At 33.6% G+C, this 25314-nt stretch overlaps 1 protein-coding gene and 2 pseudogenes across 2 annotated transcripts; 1 reads left to right on the forward strand and 2 right to left on the reverse strand.

The window, feature by feature from the left end:
• Nucleotides 1-2626: 2626 nt before the first annotated feature.
• LOC120134811 lies at nucleotides 2627-8946 on the reverse strand (annotated as a pseudogene).
• A 4325-nt stretch (nucleotides 8947-13271) lies between these two features.
• LOC120134840 lies at nucleotides 13272-16855 on the forward strand (annotated as a pseudogene).
• LOC120134823 (fatty acyl-CoA reductase 3-like) lies at nucleotides 16842-20818 on the reverse strand. 2 transcript variants are annotated; one of them, XM_039151214.1, is made up of 9 exons: nucleotides 20672-20818; nucleotides 20488-20591; nucleotides 20207-20409; nucleotides 20035-20135; nucleotides 19639-19831; nucleotides 18242-18403; nucleotides 17764-17845; nucleotides 17270-17670; nucleotides 16842-17186 (listed from the first exon to the last, which is right to left on the reverse strand). In XM_039151214.1, exons 1-9 carry the CDS (start codon nucleotides 20748-20750, stop codon nucleotides 17033-17035), a joined length of 1479 nt encoding a protein of 492 aa, XP_039007145.1. In that variant the 5' UTR covers nucleotides 20751-20818; the 3' UTR covers nucleotides 16842-17032. The 2 variants fall into 2 exon arrangements, with proteins under 2 accessions (XP_039007145.1, XP_039007151.1); XM_039151220.1 differs by lacking the exon at nucleotides 17764-17845 and having other exon boundaries at nucleotides 18322-18403.
• Nucleotides 20819-25314: the final 4496 nt, after the last annotated feature.

Genomic DNA, 25314 nt, shown 5'->3' on the forward strand with positions numbered 1-25314 from the left:
ATTTACACTTTAGTCACCTTTAGGATTACTTTAGAATTTAATCTTTTGTGTTTGTCCTAATTTTGTTGTTTTTCCAGTTTTAATTTTAGTTATAATTTTGTTCGATTATTCACGTGTAGGTCCCTTATTTATGTGTGTGTTTTTATTTAAGTCTTTGGTTTATTTTTGATTTGTATGCTGAATTTTATATTTATTTAAATTTGGTCATTTTTTTATATACATATTTTTTAAAATTTGTAGTTTAGCGTATCATGTTTTTATTTTTTTATATATTTAGGTCACATGTGTACATTATATGTTAATATCATAATTTATGGCTGTTAATTAAATTATACGTATATAAATTTTTGTATGTCACGTTGTATGTTATTTTTAATTTTGTTTAGTTAATTTTGACATGACATCCTTTTTTTGCACAATTTGTATGATATCCTCATGTGCATAACTCGACATATTGTATAATTGGATTAAGGGTAATACACTTTTAATTTAAAATTGTTTTAAGTGGGTTGTCATAATGCATTTGAGGTCTGTTTTTAATGATTTTAAAATAAAAGTGTATCCCATTAGTGACGCCTAAAAATTGATCTATCACTTTAAAATTTGGGAATGGAAGAAAAAGAAATGTTCGGCTATTTAAATTTATCGAGAAAATGTTGTTATAGCTTTTAAGATCTGGTCTCAATATTTGTAAATAATTGACCCATTCTTTATCTTTCTAAAATGACTTGGTAATTTTAATTTAATTTATTTGGGTGCTTTTGAATGTTATTAAATTCACATCTTTGTTTTATGGGATCAAAAATCAAATTAAGTTTGAATTTGTAAAGTTCATTGCAAAGACATTAATTAATCGACTAGGTACCGATTTAGGGCGTTGTGGGGGTGCTAATCCTTCCTTACTCGTAACCGACTCCCGAACTCGATTTTGGTAACGCATACTTTAACTTGTTGTTTTAATTAAAATTAATTTTTATTTAAAATAACAAAAATATTTTTGGGTGCCCAATCACACCCAAATCAAATATTGGTGGCGACACTTCGAACCATATTTTTCTATTGTAAACGAATCCCAAATTTTTCGAAACGATAGATTTTTTAAATTGCATTTGTTTTTAAATTAAAAATCAATTGAAAGAGATAAATTAAAAAATGATGTGGTTTTCAAAATCTCACATTTTAAGAAAAAATTGTTTCGACAATTAGAAAATAAAAAAATATAATGGTATGCACCTAAAAGTTAACAGAAAAAATGTTAGTCACCTATTTTTAAGGAAAAAAATGAAAAACTAGTTAATTTATTAATTAAATTTTTTAATTTTTAATAAAATTAAAAATTTAAATCATGATATTTATGAATTAAACAAACTAAATTAAAATCATCACTCTTATGGATGTGTTAAAAAAAAGCCAACTTCGGTAAACTCGTTGGCAGCCACAAAATTCCAATGCAAGGGATTAGATATTAAATCAGTTGGAAAATGCAATTGTTTAGTTAAGAATGGATAATGTCAATATAATAAATGATAAAAAATTGCTTTGTATGCGTCTATCTGTTTTGCAGGGAATCGATAAGTTTGACTCATATTATTTTGACTTAAAAATGTAAACTTATTGGGTTTATATTTTAAAGGGTAAACTAGATCAATTACCACTTAATTATTGTCCTTTTTCACTTTGGTCATTGATCTTTCAATTTTTTTTCAATCAATCATTTGACTATTTAATTGTAGTTAATCAAACCACTTGTCGTTAACATTTAACGGAAGATATGGCGTGGCTATTAATATTTTATAATTATGTATTTAATCCTTGATATTTATATATTTTATTAATTTGATCATATTTTTAACTCAATTTCATAAATTTAATCTCTAATTCTGACCAAATTATAGATTAAATTTATTAAACTGAATTAAAAGTTAAAACCGTTGCCAAGTTAATAGAATATATAAATATTAAAAACTAACTATATATTTAGGTGCAACTTAAAATGTTAAATTTGAATTAATTTAAAAATTCACATAACATTTTAAGTTGTAACCTGAAATGTTACCAAAAACATATAACATTTTAGATTGCAACCTAAAATATTACCAAAATCATAAAAAATTATGTAAAAGGTGTAACATCTTTGATAGTAATCTAAAGTATTATCCTCAATATTAAGTTTGAATCAATTTTTAAAACTCATGTAATATTTTAAATTGTAACCGAAAATATTATCGAAGCATATAATTTTTTAGATTAACCTAACATTTTAGATTGATACTTTATTAAATTTTTCGCTTGATCAATAATCAGTCATGCAGTTTTTTAACTGCGGCATAACAGAATCACCTACATTCTTTAAGACAACGTACAATGGCAAAAGGATTAAATTCCAGAGAAGGTTTAGGTCAATTCTTTTATGTACAACGGCTTATATTTCTTTACCTTGAGTTCATTTCCTCTGCAATTATCCCTTTTTCATGTTAGTTCCGTAATCTATTTGAAGCATTCATCATCCTGCAATACCATGGAAAGTAGCTGATCAAATAATAATATGAATAGAAAATAGATTACGCAAAAGTGTGGTTTCCAGTGAACAAAAATTAGATACAATGGGGTTTTCTTCTTAATAATTCTAAAATCACAACACAACTTTGATCCCTGATCTTTTCAATGTACACAGAATAGCCCCCCAAAAAACAGTTCCATCGTGTGAGGGAACAGTTCAGACATTTATTTACCTATGTTATTACCTGTCATCCCCAAGAATGGCTACTGATGAACTTAGACTTACATACCCTCTGCAAAAAAGAAAAATGAATTCTCAAAGACCGACCCATTTTACCCATCTGAAAATCCGACCAACCCAAAAAGGCAGCTCGTAGTCTTTGACGACTGCTGATTCCCTTCTTGCTGCCTCAGATTTGGACCAAATATAAACTCCCCATTCTAGCCGGCTTCCGGGTACGGTGTTGTCAAGTATAACAGCCACAATGAAGGCTATTACCATGTTTAACGATAGTAATGTGTTCATAATGTAATTTACCTGCAAATAAGATTAATGAATAGAGCACTTGATTCTAGGTAAAATTTGGCAGCTAACTACAAAGACAGAGAGAAGAAATGTAGAAGGTTCGCTTGCTGGTTTTCACCAAGTACACAAAACTGATAGAAAATGAAATATCGAATTTACAGTCGAATCAAGTTAAAAAAAGCGTACCCATTCATATTTAGTTCGGAAAGGCCCATGAGACGTCACGATATACGGTTGAAAATAACTTGGAACAGACAAGTTGGAATTTGGAGAGATACCATATTGTTGAAAGTAAGCTGGTATCGATAGGGAAAAAAATAAAGATAATCCAACTATTATGATATTCCGAGAGCTTCCAGCCTCACTGTAACGTAGATTTGACAAACCCAAAGCCGTAAGCATTGCCCACATGAAGCACAGGAGAGCAGCAACCATGACTTCAGGAATGGAAGCAATAAACCCTCCAACTTTACCTGTATTATGGCAGAAAAATCATTTAGAGGGAAAAAACTTCAAATCTGAACCATTGTATCCATGTGCATTTATTTTTCCCCATGAATGCTACATACTTACAACTTTTAAGGCATTGCAAATTCATGAGACAACATTTATATTTGCCAATAGTATATCTTTTTTCTTTAATATAGGGCAGGGTTACAATAAGGCCAAATTGAGTTCAAAGTCCCTAACCTTCATCCTCAAACCCTTGCATATAGATTTCCAAATTTTAATTAAAGCATTTCATATCAACTCAGGGCCTATTGGTCTAAGAGAGGCTCACGTTTCATCTCTCACATGAGGCGACTTCCTTCACCTTTCCCTTACATTACCCACCAAGAAACAAAACCACACTGTTAACCAGCTCCTCATACTAGCGGTAATCACGATTTATCCCCATGCAATAACATTTTTCTCCATATTGTTTGCTTAACACCATCAATGTATAATAGGCTATCATTATATGATGGTATAAGAAAAGAAAGTACTTAGCAATCAAATGCAAGAAATTGAGAAACATTCCTAGAAATAACCCCATTTCATTATGTGCTTGGGTTTTATCCTAAAAGTACCAATGCATGCAAGATACATAAGAATAAAAAAGCAAGGTTTTGTAGCTTAACAATTATGATATGAAATCCACGATATTTGACCTAATGAACTATGAACCAGAAGAGAATCTTCATAGCAGTCTTAAAAGTTAATTTGAATTCTCATAACTATTTGATCTATGCAAACAAGGATATATTATCAGCTTTGATAGATTAACAAGGTTATTACAAGTTTTAGCTCATGAAACAATCGTAAAAGTTCAAAAGGTAACATGAATAAAACATACCTATGAGGGATAAAACTATCAAAACACATGCACCCAATTCAACAGCCCTGCGGCTTCCCATCTTAGTCACTGCAATTGTATGCACATTTTCGGTAAGTGTTGTGGATCCTGTTCCCGTGCCCCATAGACCAGCTAATATACTGGACAGACCCTCAAGACCAATTCCTCTGCTAACAACACCAGGAGTTGGAGGCCTGGATGACACCAGCAGTGATGATGCATGATATGAACCAACCTAAGAAATTCAGCAACCCAGATAATGTCAGGGTCATAAGAAACGTCAAACATGGAAACAAAGATAAGTAAAGGCTGAAATCACATAAAGTCTTTCTACAAAATCTGGGAAAATAATTTAAACTATTGCAACTTGAGGTAGACATGAATTCTTTTATGGTTATTGGCTGCTAGATAAGAGTCAGTTAGATTAATATAGGAATCAGTTCAACCCCAGGGCACTTCAAGAACTGAATATACAAAGGCATGCAAAGGGATATACATGCAAGAATATGCGAGATATTTGGTAATTTAATCGTCTGCAAGCTTCCAAGAAATATGTGTTTCTATAGTTCAATCTTTTGCAACTTGAGGTCAACTGAATTCTTTTATGGTACGATGGTCCCCTCATGTAATCAGTTTGGCTAATGCAGACACTAGGTCTATACTAGGTCATAGGACTTGACAGTCGTCTGATAAAATAAAGAGTTAGATAAACTAAACAAACTAAACCAAAGGTGATTGAAACCCTGACGAGCATTCGGTTCACTGAATATAAGATTACATTTGGGAATAAGATTAAAATAAGAACTTATGCAATTAGATTAGCACTTCAATGCGATAACAGGGAACTGACATCTCAATCAACAGATGAAATTACAACAATTAGATATTTCCTCATGAATATTTTAATACCTTTCTGCCTTTAAATTACCACCTTAACACTAGATATAGATCACAACACAATTCAAATTGATCTTATAAAGAATTCAGCAATCATAGCATATGTTTCAGACTCTGCTCTATTTCCAGCACCATGGTTAAAGGAGTTTTTCTTTTTTCTTTTCCCATCTCTCTTGATAGGTCTGAACCAAAATTATTTCACACTTTTATATGCGTCAAAATTCCAGGATCTTTCAAAACCAAGTAACCAATGTTAACCCACAACAAATAACATGAATCCACCAGTAATGCAGATGCAACTCAGGAAAAACGAATTAGAATCTATGACATGGGTTCAAACTGCAACAAATTTATGAATCTACGACAGATGTATCAGTGTTATAGATGATAGGAAACTAACCGAATCTACTGAGGCAATTATTGAAACCACGCACATAACAATGGTCATCTTCCAGTGGAAGATAGGAGTTCCCCATTGTAATGGATAAGGAAACCTAAACCATGGGGAAGATTTGAAAGCATGAGATGTATCAACCCGACAGTGGTTCATCCTCGAGACATGTTTTCTGCAATGCTCAGATATTATATTTGAGGCAGGTATATTGGAATCACAGCCTTTATAGCTATAGGCTCCTGCTTCAGTAAGAAGGAAAGCAACTCCCCACGTGATTAAAAGACCCAACGGGACCTGGCAGTGAGCAAAAATAGATATCATGGTCAGAAAATACATGCGCCAATGCATTAAAAAGCTTAAACAAAGCCTGCCGATTTATGATGTTGCAAACTTACAGCCTAGATTAGAAATATGGGATGGCCGAGAACAGATATCTTACGAAGATACTGCAAAATGGAGACATTTTCAGATGTTTTTATCTCACGAATAAGAAACAAAATGTCCAGATTGTAATTATTTAGGTATTCAGTCAGCAGTAAAATGATCGATAGTAATTAGAAAGGAACAAAAACTTAGAAAAGGTAAAACAGCTTCAGAAACTTACAAGAGAAATATGATAACCAACAACATCTGAATGACACCAATCTCAAGACAATTCCCCACTATGGGGAAACCATAACTATAAAAAGAAAGTCCAACAGAAGCAATAGTAGGTGCAACGACTACCGGGTTAATTAACCTGAAAAAAGAAACACAAATGAACTTGGTTTATACTTACCATTCAATGGACAGATTTTAGTGCATGCAGAATTAGTATGTTATGATCGAACAGCTAAATTAATATAAGTCATTTGATGTGATGTTTAAAGAAGGTTATTCTGATTTTTTGCCAAAAAGTTACAATATATGCTGCTTCATAATCAGGTTTGCATTAAGTTTTCTGTTGATTCATCCTATTTGTAGCCTTGATAAAGTTGCTCTAATGCCACTTTAAAGTTGCAGAACTTGGAATAGAGGTAGAGGGTAGCTATTGACCTATGTCTGCTTTGGCGAAGCTAATCTCATCATTTCAAAATCAAAGCAAAGTTAATCAGAGTAAATGAATGTTCAAATAAGTAAGGGTTGCGATTATTTCAACCATTTATATGTTCAAACCCAAAGAACAAATGCAAATAACTGTTACAAAGTATTTTACCACAGGTTGTCATTACCATCATATGCATTTTATAGTAGGACTTCATTGTCAACTTTTATGCTGAAATTTGAGATTTATTGAAGAAAAAATATATAAAGAAGGATTAAAAACAGAGCCGGCACCTATATTCTGTTTCTGTCAGTTTGATATCTAAAAAGCTAAAATTTGCAATTAATTATTAAGTACCTAAACATTCATTCCATCAAGCCCAAGAACACCCAATAAAATAGACGTGTGGAAAAATGTCCTAACCATCAATATGATTTTAAAAAAGGAAAACCCCTTTAAAAGTTTCAAAAGAAAAAGAAAGAAAATTTGATAAATAATTCCAAATAATTTAAAATTAAAAAATCTAAATAAAAGAAAGATAAATTTCAAAGCTTTTAAGGATGAAAAGACAATACGAAGAGGCATTCTACAATAATATTTCACAATAGAATTTTTTTCTAAAGAACCCTTCACTGCTGATATTATAACACTCATGGTCAGCCTAGCTACTCTATCCAATTACTCATATTTCCAGTATTCCCAATTCTCAACAGTAAAAAGACTGATAATAATATAGTAGTGCTGAATTTGACTTTGAAGAATAGCAAATGAAATATACCTCAAGCATAATGACATTAGTCCACTATCTGAAGCTATAATAATTGGCCCTTGCAACTCCTTCATAATATGCTTGAAGTTCTGCCAAGTTGAAATGAGTGGATAAATGAAAAACAGTAACACTTTTACCAACATATCTATGACCAGAAAATAGAAGCATACATTTCCATCTAGTCCTCGGAACTCCGGAGAGTTGATTATCGCTAATGCAGGAGCCAGGAAAACAAATGATGAACCTTGTATCAGAGGCAACCGTGACCCAAAGTACGAATGCAATAGTGTGGTCACTCCAGACACAAAGAGTACTGTCGACACCAAGTTTGCAGTTTCTTCCTACAACCACTAAATCCAATCAGACAAGCAGTCCACATCCAGAGCCTACATTCCAATATGAATGTCCTTCGAATTGAAATAAAAACAAAATTTAACCACACACATAAGTGCCACCCATTGCCGGAACTATAACGAGCGGGATAAGAATCAATGAACCCAACATTGAAAGGTAATGCTGGAATCCGTAAAGACCAATAGGAACTGAAAAGAAAAAGAAACAGATGAAACATGAATATTTTCAAATCACCAAAAATCACAGTATTTTAAAGTTCTAATAGAATCTAATTGTCATCAATGTACAAGCCAATCGCAATATATTCTTTCCCATTTCCAAAAACGATTAAAAAATACGATAAGTCTTTCATTCTCAACCAACTTTAAGAAATGAAAATAAAAATAGAGAAACGAAAAAACAACAGTGAAAATTACCAAGACCAGTAATATCTCTCAGCTCATATTTCATATGTAAGTGCCTTCCCACGAATCCTTCATCACCTACATTCTGTGGCAAAACATCCACCACTTCCTCATTCCTAGACGGCCTCCTAGCCGGCTGCGGCGGCTGTGGCGGCTGCCCATTATTAACTGTATGCCCGTCAGCAGCGGAAACGGAAGCGGAGCTCCCTTTATTCGACCCATCAGCCTCCCTCCTCTTCTTATCCGCCGGGCCCTATCACTCGCCGGCTGCTTCCCATTTTCGGCCGGTGGTGCTGGCCGAACCCCACCCGCTTCAAGATCAGGCTGGTCATTGTTTTCTCTAGCCCTGGGAGGCAGTGCTATTTGACCGGAGTCACTGGCATTTGTTTTCCCGGAGAACTTGGGCTTAAACCCAGTTCGCTGGGCCCAAGAAGAAGGCGGAATGGGAGTCGCATCGGGAGCTGGAGGCACAGTTGAAGGTTTGGGTCGGGTTTCGGGGTCAGAAGTAGACATTAGAAAAGAAAAAAAGGCGAGAAACTGTTAGTGGGTCATAGCTTTTAAGGATGGGGATGAATATTAGAGATCTGGCTTTTGAAAAGAAAAGGAAGAAAGAAAGCTGTGATTATTTTAGGGTATTAGGAAGAGATGTTCACAGAGAAGAAGAAGAAGAATGGTTTGTTTTGGGTGTGCGGTGAGATACAGGATATGAGCTCAGTTTAGACATTTTCGTACAAATAAAGGCAGAGATGATAAAAGGGCATGCTTGAGCTGAGTGAGTGAAGACTGTTTGGTGAGAACTGAAGTGATAGAAATGTCAAATGAGAACACACAGCTAAAAACGCGTTTTTTTCCTTTTCTTAAAAACAAAAAAGGTAAAGGGTAAAAATAGTACCCAAACTTTTAGAGATATTTCATTTTGATTACCTAACTTTTGAAACTCACAATAAAATCATCAAACCTGTAGTTCATTTTCATTTTAGTCTTATCGTTGTTCCTGTTAGTTTTTGCTAACGCATCCATTAACTTTATGATGTGGCAGCAACAACTTCTTCTTCTTCTTTTTCCTTCCTTCCTTCCTTTCTTCTTCTTCTCCTCCTCATCCTCCTCACACACTCTCTCAATTAAACTATCTGGTTTTGGGCAGAACCACTCCCCAATGTTGTTACTGTTTCTACTTGCAGAACCACTCCGGGTTTGCGCAGAAGCACTTCCATTTGTGTTACTCACAACTACAACCTTAACCACATTGTCCGAATGAAACATATCCCTTGGATGAACCACCATATAAGGAGCCAACTTACTGCCTTGCATCTTCTTACAACAGTAAAGACATAGAGGAACAAAGAACGGCAAGAACAACAAAACTCACAACCGGAGCAACAATCGAAACAAATGTGTTCCGTTTGAAACCTTTAGTTTTCGTTGAGTCCACCGAAGAATCAGTCGGACTGAACCTGGACCTTTTGATGAGGTACATTGGCCATCGGTAGGATTATCCGAATTCTTGGCCGGTGCATTGTCCTCGGTGGAAGGGGCCTCCTTATCACCATTCAACATAATATTACCAGCTAGTACAAGACTCACGGTGCTATTAAATTTTGGCAATGGACCAGATATGTTATTGTCACTCAGATCCAAAGTTTCCAGAGCTTTCAAACTCGTCTAGTTATTCGGAATCGAACCACTTAGATCGTTAGATTGTAGCCTAATCTGAGAAAGGGAGTCCAACTTTGCAATAGAAGGACTCAAAATACTAAAAAGATTATAATGGTGCAAATTTATAATTGAAACTTTTCCACCATTCCATGCAATTCCCACCCAATTGCAAGGCTCATTATCGGACCAAGAAGAAACAAGCTTGAATCTGGCGTGACCCGGGACTCTTCATCACAGAACACATGGCTCCAGCTCGGAGGACCACAAGGGTCACCGCCATTTTCAGGCCGCTACCCATCAGTGTTACTTCTACCCTAAACTAACAATCACTGTGAAGTCCATTAGCTTTGGTGATGATAGAGTCATAACATCTGTTAGATCCATCAGTTTCAAAGGTTCCGATTCGGAGCCAACGATATTGAAGTTGTTAGGCTCTAGAAATATGATATTGAAGGGGTCTGTTAGCTTTGAAGGGAGAGATTTCGAGAGAATTATTTCTTTCAAGTCTCCCGTCGAAGAACATGCTCGAATTTGACCTCCCATTGTCGGTTAATCAACATGCTTGAATAGCATGTTGTGCATGTATATAGCCGAGTAGCTATATGTTCCAAAACAGTATTTAGTGGAATTGTTATGGGAATGAATATCGTGCATGTATATCTATTTATGTAATCGGTATTATATAGCTAGTATACTTATGAAAGTTTATTTCTTTCATCTATGCACACACATGCTCACATAGGAAAGCTCTCAGTAATGTTGTCACCCTACTTTTGAAGTGATGAAAAAATGTACAAAATATTGAAAGTTTTGGGTTAATAGGCTCTGTTCGAGTTGCAAATGGAAGATTCTACGATTGTTTTATCACGTTGTACGCGACCATATTTTCTTCTTGAGATACATAGTTGAACGTTAACTGCCACTCACGTTTCAAGAATGCAACAATATGTGAAATTATAGGGGAAACAATTTGTATTACCTCACCTTGCTGATGCAAAGATCAAATACCCTTACTAATGGTTTCTACAACGATCCTCCTCTACATTCTCCATGCAAAACCTAACCACTAAAACACACTCGGAGTTCTACATCTAAGATTGAGCAACAACCAATATCTTTCGTAAGCCCCCCAATCCGGCCACCACCAATGTCGCATAATACACCTCTACAAATTACCAATCCCGATATAAATTTTCTTAGGCCATTGGGGTTGAGCTTACACCACCCAATAGGTGAAGGCTCCCACCTAATTAAGCGTCCAAAACACCTTTGACGATCAGTAGTGTGCAGCGCTAGAGTATGAATAACCTCTATTGTTAACTTATGGCTACTCTGTAAGACACTCTTCATTTCCATAAACTTGGATTCAAACACTGTTTTATTTCATTGTATCTAAAGACACCATAAAACCAAACCAAATAAAAAGTCTCAATCCTCGTAAACCATGGAAAACAACTCGATTGTTGAGATGTTCAAATTGAGTTCACGATATTCGTGTGGATAAACTCATCAAATAACTATGGCTTGACAAGCTTATTTCAAAGAGTTTGAGCGATCACACATTCATGAAAAACATACGATGTAGACTCTAAAAGAGTCTCAAAATAGCCACAGCTAATATCATCTGACAAGTGCTGCTGAACCCTCTCCCTGTTGGTAATTAAAAAAAATCTATCCCACTTTCAACTTGGCCTATCCGCCCCACTAGAGCTCAATAGTGATTTTACTACAACAAGATGAAGCAGGGTTGACTTTGGGAGAGAGTTCCAGATTTTATATTTGAATTGCAACACCCGAATTCATATTAATATTTATTTGAAACCAAATAAAACGCCAATTTCATGAGGAAAGTTTAATTTGAGCTTGCATTTTCCTCACTCCTAAATCCTAATCCACCCTTATTCACTGGTTGACATACGCCCTCTCACCGTACAAGATTAACCCAATGTTTATCCTTAGTGTGACCCTAAATAAAAATATAAATCAGACTTTTGATATCATCACAAATATCTTTAAATAGATGACATGCTTGCATCGTATGTGAAGGCAAAAAAATTAATACATATTTAACCTTGATAATTCGACCGACTAAAGATAAAGATTTAGCTCGCCAACTGAATAACCTATCTCCAGATTGTTGCAGTAAAAGATATATATCTATATATATATATATATATATGACCTTATTTGGGTTAATTTGTAAGGTGTGATCCTGGACTTTTTAGGATTTACGGAATTGTTTTATAGTTTTATTTTGTATCCATTTTAGTATTTAAACTTTTAATTTAGACATCAAGTTCCAAGTTTTATTTGGTTTAATATTTAATCATTCAAATTTTATGCAATGGGGTCCCTATACTTTAGCATTATGGTAATTAATCCTTCCAAATCATATTGTCATCTAAATTTATCCTTCTAAATTTCACACTTTATTCAATTAAACCCTTTAAAACTTGCATTTCTTCCAATTTGTATACTATAGTTTGAATTTCACTTAAACAGTTTCACATTGTTTCGTAAAACTTCTAACCCTAGAATTGGATGTGACAAACTCCAATTACATTTGGACCAATCCTAATGATGGATTGAAGGATCTTGAGAAGTAGAGCTATATATTTTGAAATCAACATGATCTGGTTGCGGATTATGGAATTTGAGGTATTTTCTAGCGAAACAAACATCGCATTCTCATTTATGAGGTCAAATACGAATGGAGATTTTGTGTCCAACAACCATAGATAGTGGTAGCATATGACTGTTTAGCTAGATTTTTCGGTTGGATGAGTTTTTAGGGTTTTCAAAGGACATGAAAAATAAATGGATAAACTACACGAGTGGTCCTTTATGTTATTTCCTCCTCCTCTTCCTTTTATTAATGGGTTAACCGAAGTTGATGACTGAGAGATTAAAAGTGGACGTGCCGATAAAGTAAGAGACCTAGACTATCTTTTTTTGAGTCGGTGACCAAAATCAGACGAATAGAAAACATAAGGAATCATTTGTGTAGTTTACTCAAAATAAATGAAAACAAAATTTATTAGCTAAATTGATATTTGGTCTAAAGTTTAAATGTCAAATTAGAAATTGACAATATTTTAACGTGCCACTTTATTAAAATGACGAGAGTTAATAACTCAATGAAAAATTGTAACAAATCGATAATGTAAGTAATTGAAGTATATTTTTTTAAAGTTTGATCATAAAAATTGAATAAAATTAATATAAAACTGACCTGAATGGTCGTTTACCCAATAATCAGTTTTTCTTTTTCAAAACATGAAAGTAAATCCTAGTTTGATCATCTGTCGAAACTTGAAACCTCAATGCTAGGCATAATAATTTGGAAGTTTAGAGTTAAAAGGCCGATGTAAATTACTTGAAAGCCCAGCTGCTCTAACTTATAAATACTTAACGGCAACTTCAGGAAAATCCCGGCAACCGAAGTGGAAGCTAGGGTTGTTCCCGTTTCTGAATTTGGAATTCTTTAGGGTTTAATATCAGGGAAGCTAACATCCATGGCTACCCCAAGCCATCACCAAAATACAACTAATCCAACCAGAAAAAAGAAAACCCTGAAAAACCCAGAAGCCAATTTTCTATATGAACTCCATTCTTGCTCCAAATCCAAGGACCTCAAAGCAGCAATTTCGCTTTACGGGTCTGCCATTTCCAACGAAACTCGCCTCAACCAAAACCATTTCAACGCACTGCTTTACCTTTGCTCCACTTTTGCCACCGACCCCGACTCCAAAGATCTCGCTTTACAATATGAGTTTCGGGTTTCTGAGCATATGTCGGCCTTAAATATCCATCCTAACGGAGCTTCTGTTACCGCCATTGCCCGTTTAGCCGCGGCCAAAGGCGATGGGGATTACGCTTTTGAAATTGTTAAAACGTTGGGTGATTATCAGGTTCCTCCTCGGCTTCGTACTTATGAGCCTACGTTGTTTTGTTTTTGTCAGAAGTTGGAAGCTGACAAGGCTTATCAAGTTGAGGAGGAAATAAATAACATGGGATTGAGCTTGGAGGAACCTCAAATTGCTGCTTTGTTGAAACTTAGTGCGGATACGGGGAGAGAAGAGAGGGTTACAATTATTTGCATAAGCTGAGGAGGAGCGTGAGGTGGATCAGTAAGGAAACAGGGAAGATTTTAGAGGATTGGTTTTTGTCTAAAACGAGTGAGATTGGTTCCGAGGGAGCGAAATATGACGTGGTTCGGTGAAAGAATCGATTTTTAGGAATGGTGGAGGGTGGCATGGGTTGGGGTTGATTGGGGAAGGGAAGTGGGTGTTGAGGAAAGGGAATGTTGAGCCGAATGGTCAATGTTGCTGCTGTGGAGAGAAGCTGGATTGTGTTGATATCGATGATGTCGAGACAGAGAAGTTTGCCTTTCGGTTGCTGGCTTGGCTATGGAGAGGGAGGTTAAGGCTAACTTTAGGGAGTTTCAGGTGAGGAACACATTGGCAATGTTATTTCGCTTTTTATTATCACTTGTATGATAGCTAGCACATTGAATGAATGAAACTTCAATAACAGGTTTGAAGATTGATAGGTGTAGACCCTTGTAGGTTGAGACTTTTGTTTTTTATTTTGATCAATCTGCAAGATATAATTTGTGAAGGCTTGGTGTTTGTAGTTATTATAATTTGTAGGTTTTTTAAAAATCTTCTTTTACTTTTGTATTTGTATAATTAGATTTCGGATTTAAGACTGTCCGCACTAGTCTCGCTTGATCTTCCATATACAATCAATCTGTACCAGTTCTATACAATCAACCTGTTATAAATGTTTAATGTTTTAGGCTTGTTGCTAAGTGAACAATATATGCAAATGCAATTACTAAAATTTCTTTGTACTATGCAAATTCCAATGGCTATGTTTTAATTTTTTTTAGAGCATCCTTGGGAATTTGCTTTCGATCATTATCTGTGGGAAAAACTTGCCGAAATTAATCATTTCTCGACTTTCCTATAACTTGTTAGAAAAGTCTCTTGTTGGCAGACGTTTATGCATGTTGTGACATGTTTCTTTCCTTGCTTATTAATGTAGAGCAAAGGATAAAAAATTTATAATCAATCATGCACAACAGATGTGAATCTATAACTTATGCACTGCTTGAAGAACCAGAAAATGCCAGAAGATAAATGAGGCATATTTTTGACTAAAACTATATATTGATATTTCTGGACCCCGTTTAGCCTAATTCTTACTGTTTTTCTATTTTCTTCTTACTTTTTAATTTATATATTATTAATACAGGATTGGTTGGAAAAAATGCCAATTTTGAAGCCATAATGGATGGAGCAAATGCTGGGCTCTACCAACAAAATTTTGCATAGGGCGGATTCAGTGTTCTTCAGGTTGTATATCCAACAGTTGGCTTGTCTACTTTGCATTTATATTGCACTGTATCTTCTGTCTCTCAATTTGTGTTGCTAATTGTTGTACATTTTTTGTAAAAATTGCAATAGAACAGCTTGATGCTGTCGTAAAAGAAATGTATACTAGAAGTGGGAATAAATGACCACTTGTCATTCTGCTTAATAAACGTGTGCGTGCCCTCTTGGAAAATCCTTCCTCTAGAAAGCTGGTTGAAGAATAGATGGCTAATGGTGTTCTTTATACAACGCCTCATGGTTCCAATGATGACTGGTATGGACATTGGAGAAAAAAATTTGGTTCATTTATTACTTTGAGATATCTGGTTTAATATTACAGTTTTGCTTCAGTCAGCACTCATTGCAATTTGAACACGACCACAAAATTATTCTATCTACAGGTATTGGCTTTATGTTGCTGTAAAACTTAGATGTCTGCTTGTGACAAATGACTAAATGCGAGATCACATTTTTGAACTCCTAGGAAGCAGCTTCTTTCTCAAATGGAAGGAAAGACACCAGGTTTGTGCTGTCTGAAATCCTAATTGACACATGGCAATATCGTTCCTATTTTTGTCGCACTTTCTTATTTTTTTTCTTCATCAAGTTTTTGAACCAGAAATGCCTCTTTATCCCATGATTGTATCATGTGTAACACGCTGAAACTTTGAACTTTACTAGTAGGTTCAATTACTCTATTACTCTGCATTAGACATTCTTCTTATCGGAGTGTCGGTCCATTGTATTCTGCAAAGTAGGCAAAATGGTCGAATTCTTTTTCTGGACATGGCTTTCTATTTCTACATTTGTTTGACTTCATGAGGGAAGGCTCGAATTTATTTGTGATAACTGTTAAATGGGGATCTCACTTTATACATTGACTTGTGTTTCATTTGCAGGTTCGATATACTTTTCTGAAAGGAACCCTGAAACTTCAGATGCCACCCGCATACTCTATCGTCATTCAGGCAGTCGATGGTTATTTTCTGTTGCATTTTCATATTGGAGAATGTTATGATTTCTTGCCATTGTCGAACAGCTTGTAAATTAGCCCTTGTATTTTCCATTGGAATATAAAAGAAATGAATCTCTGTTTCAGGAATCTGAGAAAGGATCATGGCATGTCCCATTGTATGCAACAGCGACGAGGAGATATCAAGAACTTGGCTTTGCATTACCAGGCCAGGTGCTTGTTAAGATGAAGGTAAAACCTGTGAAATTGATGATGGACCCTGCTGTAAGTCACCCATATCAGAAGCAGGCGAGAACGGAAACCATGAAAAAGTCCGATGATAAAAGCACATCCATGACAGGTAAAAGAAAAGAGAGATCCCCCTGATTAAAAAACTATTGTTACAAGTGGCAAACCTGAAACCCTTTTCAAACTGACCGGAGTAGTTCTTGCAGTTTGGTTTGTAGAATCTGCAAATCGAAACAAACTTCCATTTTTTTGTTTCAAATCCTCCGTATGAGCAACTTCATCCCCTATAACACCATTGGTTTTCTGTTATCCGGTTTGGTACATCTTGAAAAATGGCGTTCCGAGTCGGGAATTGAACATCTGAAACTCCACAAACTTGAACAAATATTCATGACGATTGAGGTATATTAGGCCGATAGTATGATGAAATATAGTTTTATGATAAGGTATTCTTGGTACACAATTTGTTGACAGCTAAACATAATCATTCAGATGCTGCCATGCCATGACTTACACTAATCAAAACCATGAAATTGATAAAGCATTTAGGAAATACAACCCTTATTAACCAAATTAATATTCCTTGTTTTCGAATCATTTGAAAATATATTTTACGATGCCGGGAATATGAATGTTCATGAAGTAATCTTCCCAATCAATGCGTTTGGGGTCGAAATACAACATATCCTTCTCCACCAGGCTTGTTCTTGCTGCCATTCGCAACTTCTCCGTGTTCAAATCATCGAAACTGTACTCAAAGAGAGTCGATTATGAAAACTAAAGACCAACATATCTTTAGATAGATAAACAGATAGATGGAGAGAGACTTACATAGCGTTGAAGAACAAGTAAGGTCTATAAATATCTATCAGTCTCATAACGAAGTTGATCTTCCTGTTTAGATTACTGTAAACGCCTTGAAAGAATTGACAGAATGCTGCATTTGCCAATTCTAGTCCCTTGAGAAGAAGCAAGTAACGAAAAGCCATGTATCTGTGGAAGCTATCCATACTGTTGAGGACTGTGACTTTGCCCACAACGACAGGCTTCCCGTCTTTGTTGATCCATGGTTTGTGGGAAAAGTAACGGAAGCCATAGTCTTGTAGATGAGAGTACCTGATCGGGTTCCGGACCGAGGAACCAACTTGATAAATCGTCTCGGGTGGTGGTTCGTGCGACGCGTGAGCCATCATTGCTGCTATCATGGCGTTCACCACCATGTCTGCTGGTATCTGCAAACAACGTTTTTGAATTCAATCCTGCTTTAGACCAGTGGACATGCATTAGAGGGAGCTATTTAGTGTAAAAAGTGGAGGTTAACTCACCACATCAACTACCGAGTCCAGATTTCCCAGGAAGAATGTCAATTTCCCTTTAGCATAACCAACTGCTAGGCTATCAATGGTCCTATTATTAAAACAAACAAATATAATTAGTGTTTTTTTTGGAGGGGGGATTCAAAGCCAAATGTGTTGTTAATAATAGGTAAACTACAAGTTTAGTACCTCAAATATCACTTTAATTTCGTTTTGGTCACCTACCTTTTTTTTAAATTGTTTATAACATTTATTTTTTGTTTCATTTTGATCAACAACCGTTAAAAATTTAACAGTGATGTTGACGTTTACTACAAGTAAATAAATGTCATGTAATCATTAAGGAAAAAAATCACATAGTAAGTTCTGTTAATTTTTTAAGGATAGTGACCAAAATAAAACTAAAAATAAATCTTATATATGATTTAAAAAGTAGTTAAATTACCAAAACGAAGCAAAAGTGGTTATCCTTAATAGTATTAAATACCTGATTCCTTCAGCCCAGCCAGGGAAGGGCTCTTTGTAAGTGCTGGTGATGATGGTAGGGCGAATGATGAGTGCTGGAACAATGCCTTTCAACTCTCCCAACACCATTTCTCCCATCGCCTTTGTAAATACGTAGGTGTTTGGCCATCCATAAAGCCTTGCCCTGTTTTTACCATTTTCAATTTTACTATTTGCATATTTTTTTTATTCCATTTAAGCATTTATTAAATGAGTATTGCACATTTCAAGCCTTGTCCCCATGCTTCTAGGGGAACAATTGTTCTCTCTGTCTCTTTTCTAAAATTAATGATCCATCACCATTAGAAAATTTTCACCATCATCTTGCTCAGAGAGAATATATCTTAATTTGTTATGTCAAAATATTTTAGATATATAGATTGTATTGTTGTTATGTTATACAATACGCGATTTTAATTTTTAAATATAAATTTATATTTAAATTCAACTTATCTTTTACATTATAACGTCAAATTGAATATCGAAAGTAAAAATAAAAAAATATAAAATTAAATCTGAAATTAAATTAGTTGATAAATAAATTTTAGGAATATAAATCTATGAAAGGAATTCAATTGGGTTGAGCAATCAAATCAAATTTAAAGTTGAGACCTACTCAACAATTAATGTTATTGGAGGGAGACGGCTGCTGTTTTAAGTTTTCGCTTTTAATTTCATCAATTTTGGACGGCCAGGGTTGTTTGTGTTTGGTGTACAACTGACCAACTTATTAATGTCTTTCCATTCATTTATCAGCTTAGCTACAAAAACCATATGACATGCTTAACAAATACATAATATAATACACATTTTATTAAACCAATAATCAAATATAATATAAATATTATTATTTCGGTGTAGAAATAGATACTTTATAAGCTTTAATGAATGAACACAGTCCATTGAGAGGTGGACCATGCATGTGAGTCTTATCCTCTTTATTCAATGACACAACATTTTATTTCAACAACAAAAATATATATTGTTTAGATATATCTCATAAATATTCTTTTAAAGAAACTATAAATTATTTTATCATGTGTTTTTGGTAAACATTATTTTATTGTATTGACTAACACGGGACAGTGCTTATTATAATAATAATACAAAGTTTTATTTGCGTGACAGAAATTCAATTTAAAATCATATTATGAGTTTGTATGACAGGGGTATTTGTGTCTTTTAATTTACATGGAATATATCTGTATAAAAGTTCAATTGCTTTGCAAAATATCATTTCTCTAAAGACTACAATGTTTTACTTTTAAAACTTGGTATACAAATTATTAATTTTTAGAAAACGACGGTTCATTTCAATTAATGCTTAATAAGTGATTTGTATTGAGAGCTTAAAAAAAGGGAAAATAGAATTGGAGGAACCTTTGAATGCCCAAATCTTTCATGGCAAGAGTGATATCCTTGTCGGAAGCACCTTGTGATCTTAAATCACTAAGCTTTTCGTCAACCACTTTCCTCTCCATATCGAAGTCTAAGCCTGTCACCCCATTCAGTGCTTCTCCCATATTGTACCCATTCTCAAGTATAAGCCCTGACCTCTCTCCTGATACATATGCTGCCCAAAATAAATGTAATTATATAAGACAAAATCTTCATATCGATTACATATTGAACCTATTAAATGATCTCATTAGTTAAAAGAAGTATCGTTCTCTTTAAAGATCTCGAGTTCAATCAGTTGCGTTTGCATATATTAACTTATAATCAACCTTTAAAAAAAAACCCTTAAGTTTGGGGTGATTAATTTGTGTTACCAACCTGTGGATACATGAACCAGCACATGTAGTTTGACACATTGTTTGGCAAAGTCCACAACATATTTAACTCCCATTGTGTTGAGGCCAAGTGCCACATCATATCTACATCCGACCAAAACAAAATTACAAATGATTTTTTTTTGGGAAATGTATGAAGAGTTTATTGTTTGCACCTTTCATCAAAGTTGGTAGTTGCAGCAAGGTTAAGGAGAACATCCACGTCCTTGAAAATGTCTTGAACCAAACCAGAATCTTCAACACCCAAATCCTGACGGGACATGTCCCCGGGGATTACACCGATCTTTTCTGATATAAACGAAGTGAAGTTTTTCCCATGCTTCTCCTTCAGAATTTTAAACAAATCCTTCCCTATGATCTGTTAGCACAACCAATCACCGTATTGTTAAAAATATAGTGCACTTGTGTAAGTTTAAATATTCCGAAAGATAAGAACCTCATTGTGCAGACGATGGATGGCGGATTTATGGTCCGCTGCTCTTACGAGTAGATATAGTTTCTTCACATTAGGTTGAACCCTAAGTATTTTCTCCACAAAAACTGCATCCAAAACCAATATACACACAACATTCATGTGACATCGATACGTGTATAATAATTAAGATGAAAAGTTTACTCACTCTTTGCCAAAAACCCAGTTCCACCGGTGACCAGAATAGATTTGTTGTCAAGAAACTGAAGAACACTTCCTAGTTCCATGGCAAAGGACAAGGAGAGGAAGAAGAATGGAATAAAGAAAATTATTAGCGAAGTATAGAAGAGGGTGATTTAAGTGAGGCTGGCTTTTAAAGGAAATCTAATGAGGGGCCTCATTCACTTGATGGATTAGATATAGAGAGAGAAGGGGGGGGGGGATTATGTGATGCCGTACACGAAAGTAGTTGGGACAGGTAATTGCTCTCCATGATTCTTGCTTCTCTCTTTTTCCAATTAAGTAGAGATATTATATTTGCAAACTAAATATCGATTCAAACTCGTATAAAGTAAGATAATATAAACAAAAATATATTTGACTATTTGGTTAATTAATGAATAAACTACATATTTAGTCACTCATATTTTCAAAGCTTCATTTTGGTAATCCAATAATTTTGTTTTAAATAATACGTAACGTTATATTTTGATTTTGTTTCAGTCACCTACCGTAAAAGATTATCGATGATGTTGACATTTCATCATAAAATAATATCATATCATCATTAAAAAATAAAATAAAAGCTGACATGTCAGCAATTTTGTTTACTTTTTTAATAGTGGATGACAAAAACATAACTAAAACATAACATTAGATATGTTTTATTTAAAAAAAAGAAAAGGTAATTGATTAAAATGAAAAGGCAAGAAAAAATGAGTGACTAAATACATAGTTTATACTTTTTATTATTTTTTTATAAAAGCGATTTGTTTAATTAAAAAGATGAAATATTCATAATACAATGAAGTATACAACCATAAATGTAAACTACATGAATAAACAATCCACCAAAGATAGATACGAATAGATCTGACTGCATCAACAAACATATCATAAAAGAGGATCAAACTACCCCAAGACTAACGGCAAATCATAAATCAGAGTCGAGCTACTTGAGAAAACTATCCACGAATATAAATCATATATCTAAATCCAATATGAGGGTCCAAAGAAGAGAAGATCCGTATGATAACAAATAAGTATAATCTTGATCAGTTGTGATTATATCAAATCCAATTCTAAAAATAATAAACAAAAACAACGGTCACACAGTCGAAAATGTGCCAAAAAGATAAAAGAAAACGTGTCCTAAAAGTACATAAATCTTATCATAAAGATAAAATTATTATAAACCGAAAAAACAAGATAAAACTAAAGATACGGTATAAAAATAAAAATTAATAAATATCGACTATCGATAACTAATATCACCCCACCGTTAAAGATAAAAAGATAAAAAGAACAAGCGGAACATAGAAAATGGAAAACGAAAACTAGGGCTCCACGCTCAGTGAAGTATTGTTCCGCTTTTTGTCATTAAAAACAATCAATTAGATTAAACAACACGAATAATACATATACATGTATGTAACAAATGCTGCAATAAGAATTGGAAATAAAGGCAGTCAATTTTCATGGGGCTGACCCTCACCTACCTGTCCTTGAGTTCCCATGCACTGCCCGTACTTAGCCCCACCCTTTGTCTACCATAATAAATTTTCTATCCGTCTTTGTTGATCCATGGTTTGCTTGAGCAGTAACGAAAGCCATTGTCTTGGAGATGAGAGCACTTGATGGGGTCCTGGACTGAGGAGCCAACTTGATAAATCGATTCGTGTGGCGGTTTGTGCGACGCATGAGCCATCATTGCAGCTACCATGGCGTTCACCAATGGTATCTGCAAATAAACGCTCTCAAATTCAACATCATCCACTGAGTCCAGATTTCCCAGAACAATGTCAATTTCCCATTGGATTAACAAACTGCTAGACTATCAATAGTTGTATTATTAAAACAAACAAGTAGAATTTGTTAAGATAAAAGAAGTATTGAATTCATACTTTTTTATTTTTTATGTAAATAGAAACCGTTAGTTTATTAGAAAAAAATATCTAACCAGAAAGATCTAGAACCATAAATGTAAACTAAACACATAATTAGTACTTATTCTTATAACAATTGACATAAAAACTAGCCACTTAAGATCATAGAAGAAAAATGTTAAAAATTCATCTAAAAACAAAAGATAGATATAAACATATCTGATTGTATTGATAAATAGATCACAATAGAGAATCAAACTATTGAAAGACCACCAACCATCGCAAATCACAGTCGGGCGTCATGAGAAAACTATCTTCAAACATAAATCGTGTATTTAAAACTAATACGATAGTCGAAAGCAGAGAAAATCAACATGATAACAGATAAGTGTCATATTGATCAGTCGATGCGACAACAAATCTTACACTAAAAAATTAAAATAAAAAATGATCAAATGACTGATAAAGAAGACCATAAATGTGTCAAAAAACAGAGGAAAGTATCACATAAAGACAGAGTTATTGAAAATTAAAAAAAAAATTAAGATATGATATAAGAAAGTAAAAAAAAACAAAGGTGGTTAATGACCAGCAGGTCCAGCACCAAGGCAGGTGTCGTTGCCTGCCAACCAAAGAAGAAAAAAAGGCTCTAGAGAAAACTTTTTTTAGAGGGAATGGCTCTTTGTAAGTTCTTTGATGATGGTATGACGAGTGCAGAGGTGAACAAAATTTGAATCAAATTAAAAAAAAATTTACTTGACTCAACTCGTAATTTCATAAACTCGATTTGACTCGAAATGTTTTTTTTAAAATTTGAGTCAAGTTATAGAATAAAACTCGAATAACTCAATTTTTAATAATTAGAGAATTGATTTTCAAGTTTAAGTCGAATATTTCTCAATTATGTATGATATATATGTATATCACATATAAAAACATAAAGAAACTGTTAGACAAAACGTTAATATTTGAGAAATAAACAATAATAATAAGCGAAATAAAATATAACTGAAACAAACAAAAAAAATGAAAATAAAGACAAATTAGAAATTGATTACTCGTTTGTAGTCATGGAATTAGATTGAAAGAATAGTTGAGGTCTATTTATACAATTTTCTTAAAATAAATTTGTATGCTCTTACGGTGCTGGAAAATGTTCTGTCTCCCATGATACAATAACAAGATGAACATAATAGTAGCACAATTGCATTGATTAGCGAGTTGTAACTGAGTTTTTTTTTCAATCACCGAAAATGTTTGAAATAGGAGAAAATATTTTTGTATGTACTTATCTAGAAGGTTTACACAATTTAAATAGGAGATTCATATTGAAGAATTGTTGAAAAGTTCGAATATTAGAACAATAAATATTTGAGAATTAAGGAGCTATTAATGTGTATATTCTTATCTTGTGAATTAAGGTAACAAGTACCTAAAGTAATGTATGAATTAAAGACCTCCCACACTTGATATCCCACCAATGTCGATTATAAGCTTTCCATATTTCTCAATATAATGCACAAATAACTTACTTTGAGCATCAATTTTCATTCATCATTCAACTATTTTGAACATATGATATACCGTTGTAACTTATGAAGTAGAATATAAAATCTTCATTTTATGATTCAAATCTTCACCTTTATCCTTTGAAAGCATCCCTCAAATTTTCTAAGAAACCATTTTTTCAACAAATATATATATATATGATATATGATATATGATTATAGTAAACCGTTTGAATTGAAATCAAATAGTGCTATAATATTGTAAATATTTATAATTAAATTAAAACAAAAACACGAACAATTCGACTTGATTTAATTTTAAAAAATTAAATAAAATTTAAATCATAAATATGACTTGTTAACTTACTTAATTTTTAATTTGACTCGAATTAAATCAAATGTTTATCCCATGTATATTGCCTCTCTAATCCCCCACCAACACTTCCATCACCTTTATAAATTCGTAGGACTTTGTCCATCCATAAAGCCTTGCCGTGTTTTTACCATTTTTCAATTTTACTATTTGCATTTATTTTAATTATTTCGTTCCATTTAAGCATTTATTAAATGAATATCCTACATTTTAAGCCTTGTCAATGGTACTATTTGTCTCTTTTTTAAAATTAATTTTCTATTTTAAGTTTCCCCCCTTCTTCTAAATGAAAAAGGCCCTCCGGATAGTGATAATCTAATTTAATCATTTTTATATTGAAGTTTTAAGCTTATCTTCAAAAATTTATAAAATGAAATATATTAAAGGTCACTAAGTTATGTAAAAAACATTGGTCAACAATCTTTTAAATGTTACAAAACTATCATTAAGCTTCTAAAATTGTTACAAAATGATCTTATGTAAAGTTCAAATAACAATAATTTTTAATAAATTTAAAAATTATTTTATAATAATTTAATAAATCTAAAAATTATTTTAAAACAATTCAATAATTTTTAATGATCATTTACTATATAAAATTAAAAATTAAGAAACAACATCATTAGAAAATTTTCACCATCATACTTAGGGATGAGTATGAGTCGAGTTTCGATCAATCCGATCCGACCCGAACCTGTCTAAAGATAATACACACTCTACTTAACCGAAATCTGACCTGCATTTTTGAAATAAAACTCAGACCTGATTCGATCCGACCCTAAATAATATATTTATAAAAATATTATTATTTTCAATAAAATATGAATTTAATTGTGTGTGTACATATATATTTATATATAAGAGT

The sequence above is a fragment of the Hibiscus syriacus genome, unplaced genomic scaffold (assembly GCF_006381635.1).
Source record: "Hibiscus syriacus cultivar Baekdansim isolate YM2019G1 unplaced genomic scaffold, ASM638163v2 tig00001818_pilon, whole genome shotgun sequence".
Taxonomy (NCBI): domain Eukaryota; kingdom Viridiplantae; phylum Streptophyta; class Magnoliopsida; order Malvales; family Malvaceae; genus Hibiscus; species Hibiscus syriacus.

What these genes read in the sequence shown, in the direction of transcription:
- LOC120134823 (XM_039151214.1), bottom strand. Translation starts at nt 20,750, where the DNA reads ATGGAACTAGGAAGTGTTCTTCAGTTTCTTGACAACAAATCTATTCTG. An exon ending in GGCTGGGCTGAAGGAATCAG is followed by an intron (nt 17,846 to 18,241) that starts GTATTTAATACT and finishes TTTTAATAATAG; the next exon opens with GACCATTGATAGCCTAGCAG. An exon ending in TACTTGTTCTTCAACGCTAT is followed by an intron (nt 17,187 to 17,269) that starts GTAAGTCTCTCT and finishes CTTTGAGTACAG; the next exon opens with TTTCGATGATTTGAACACGG.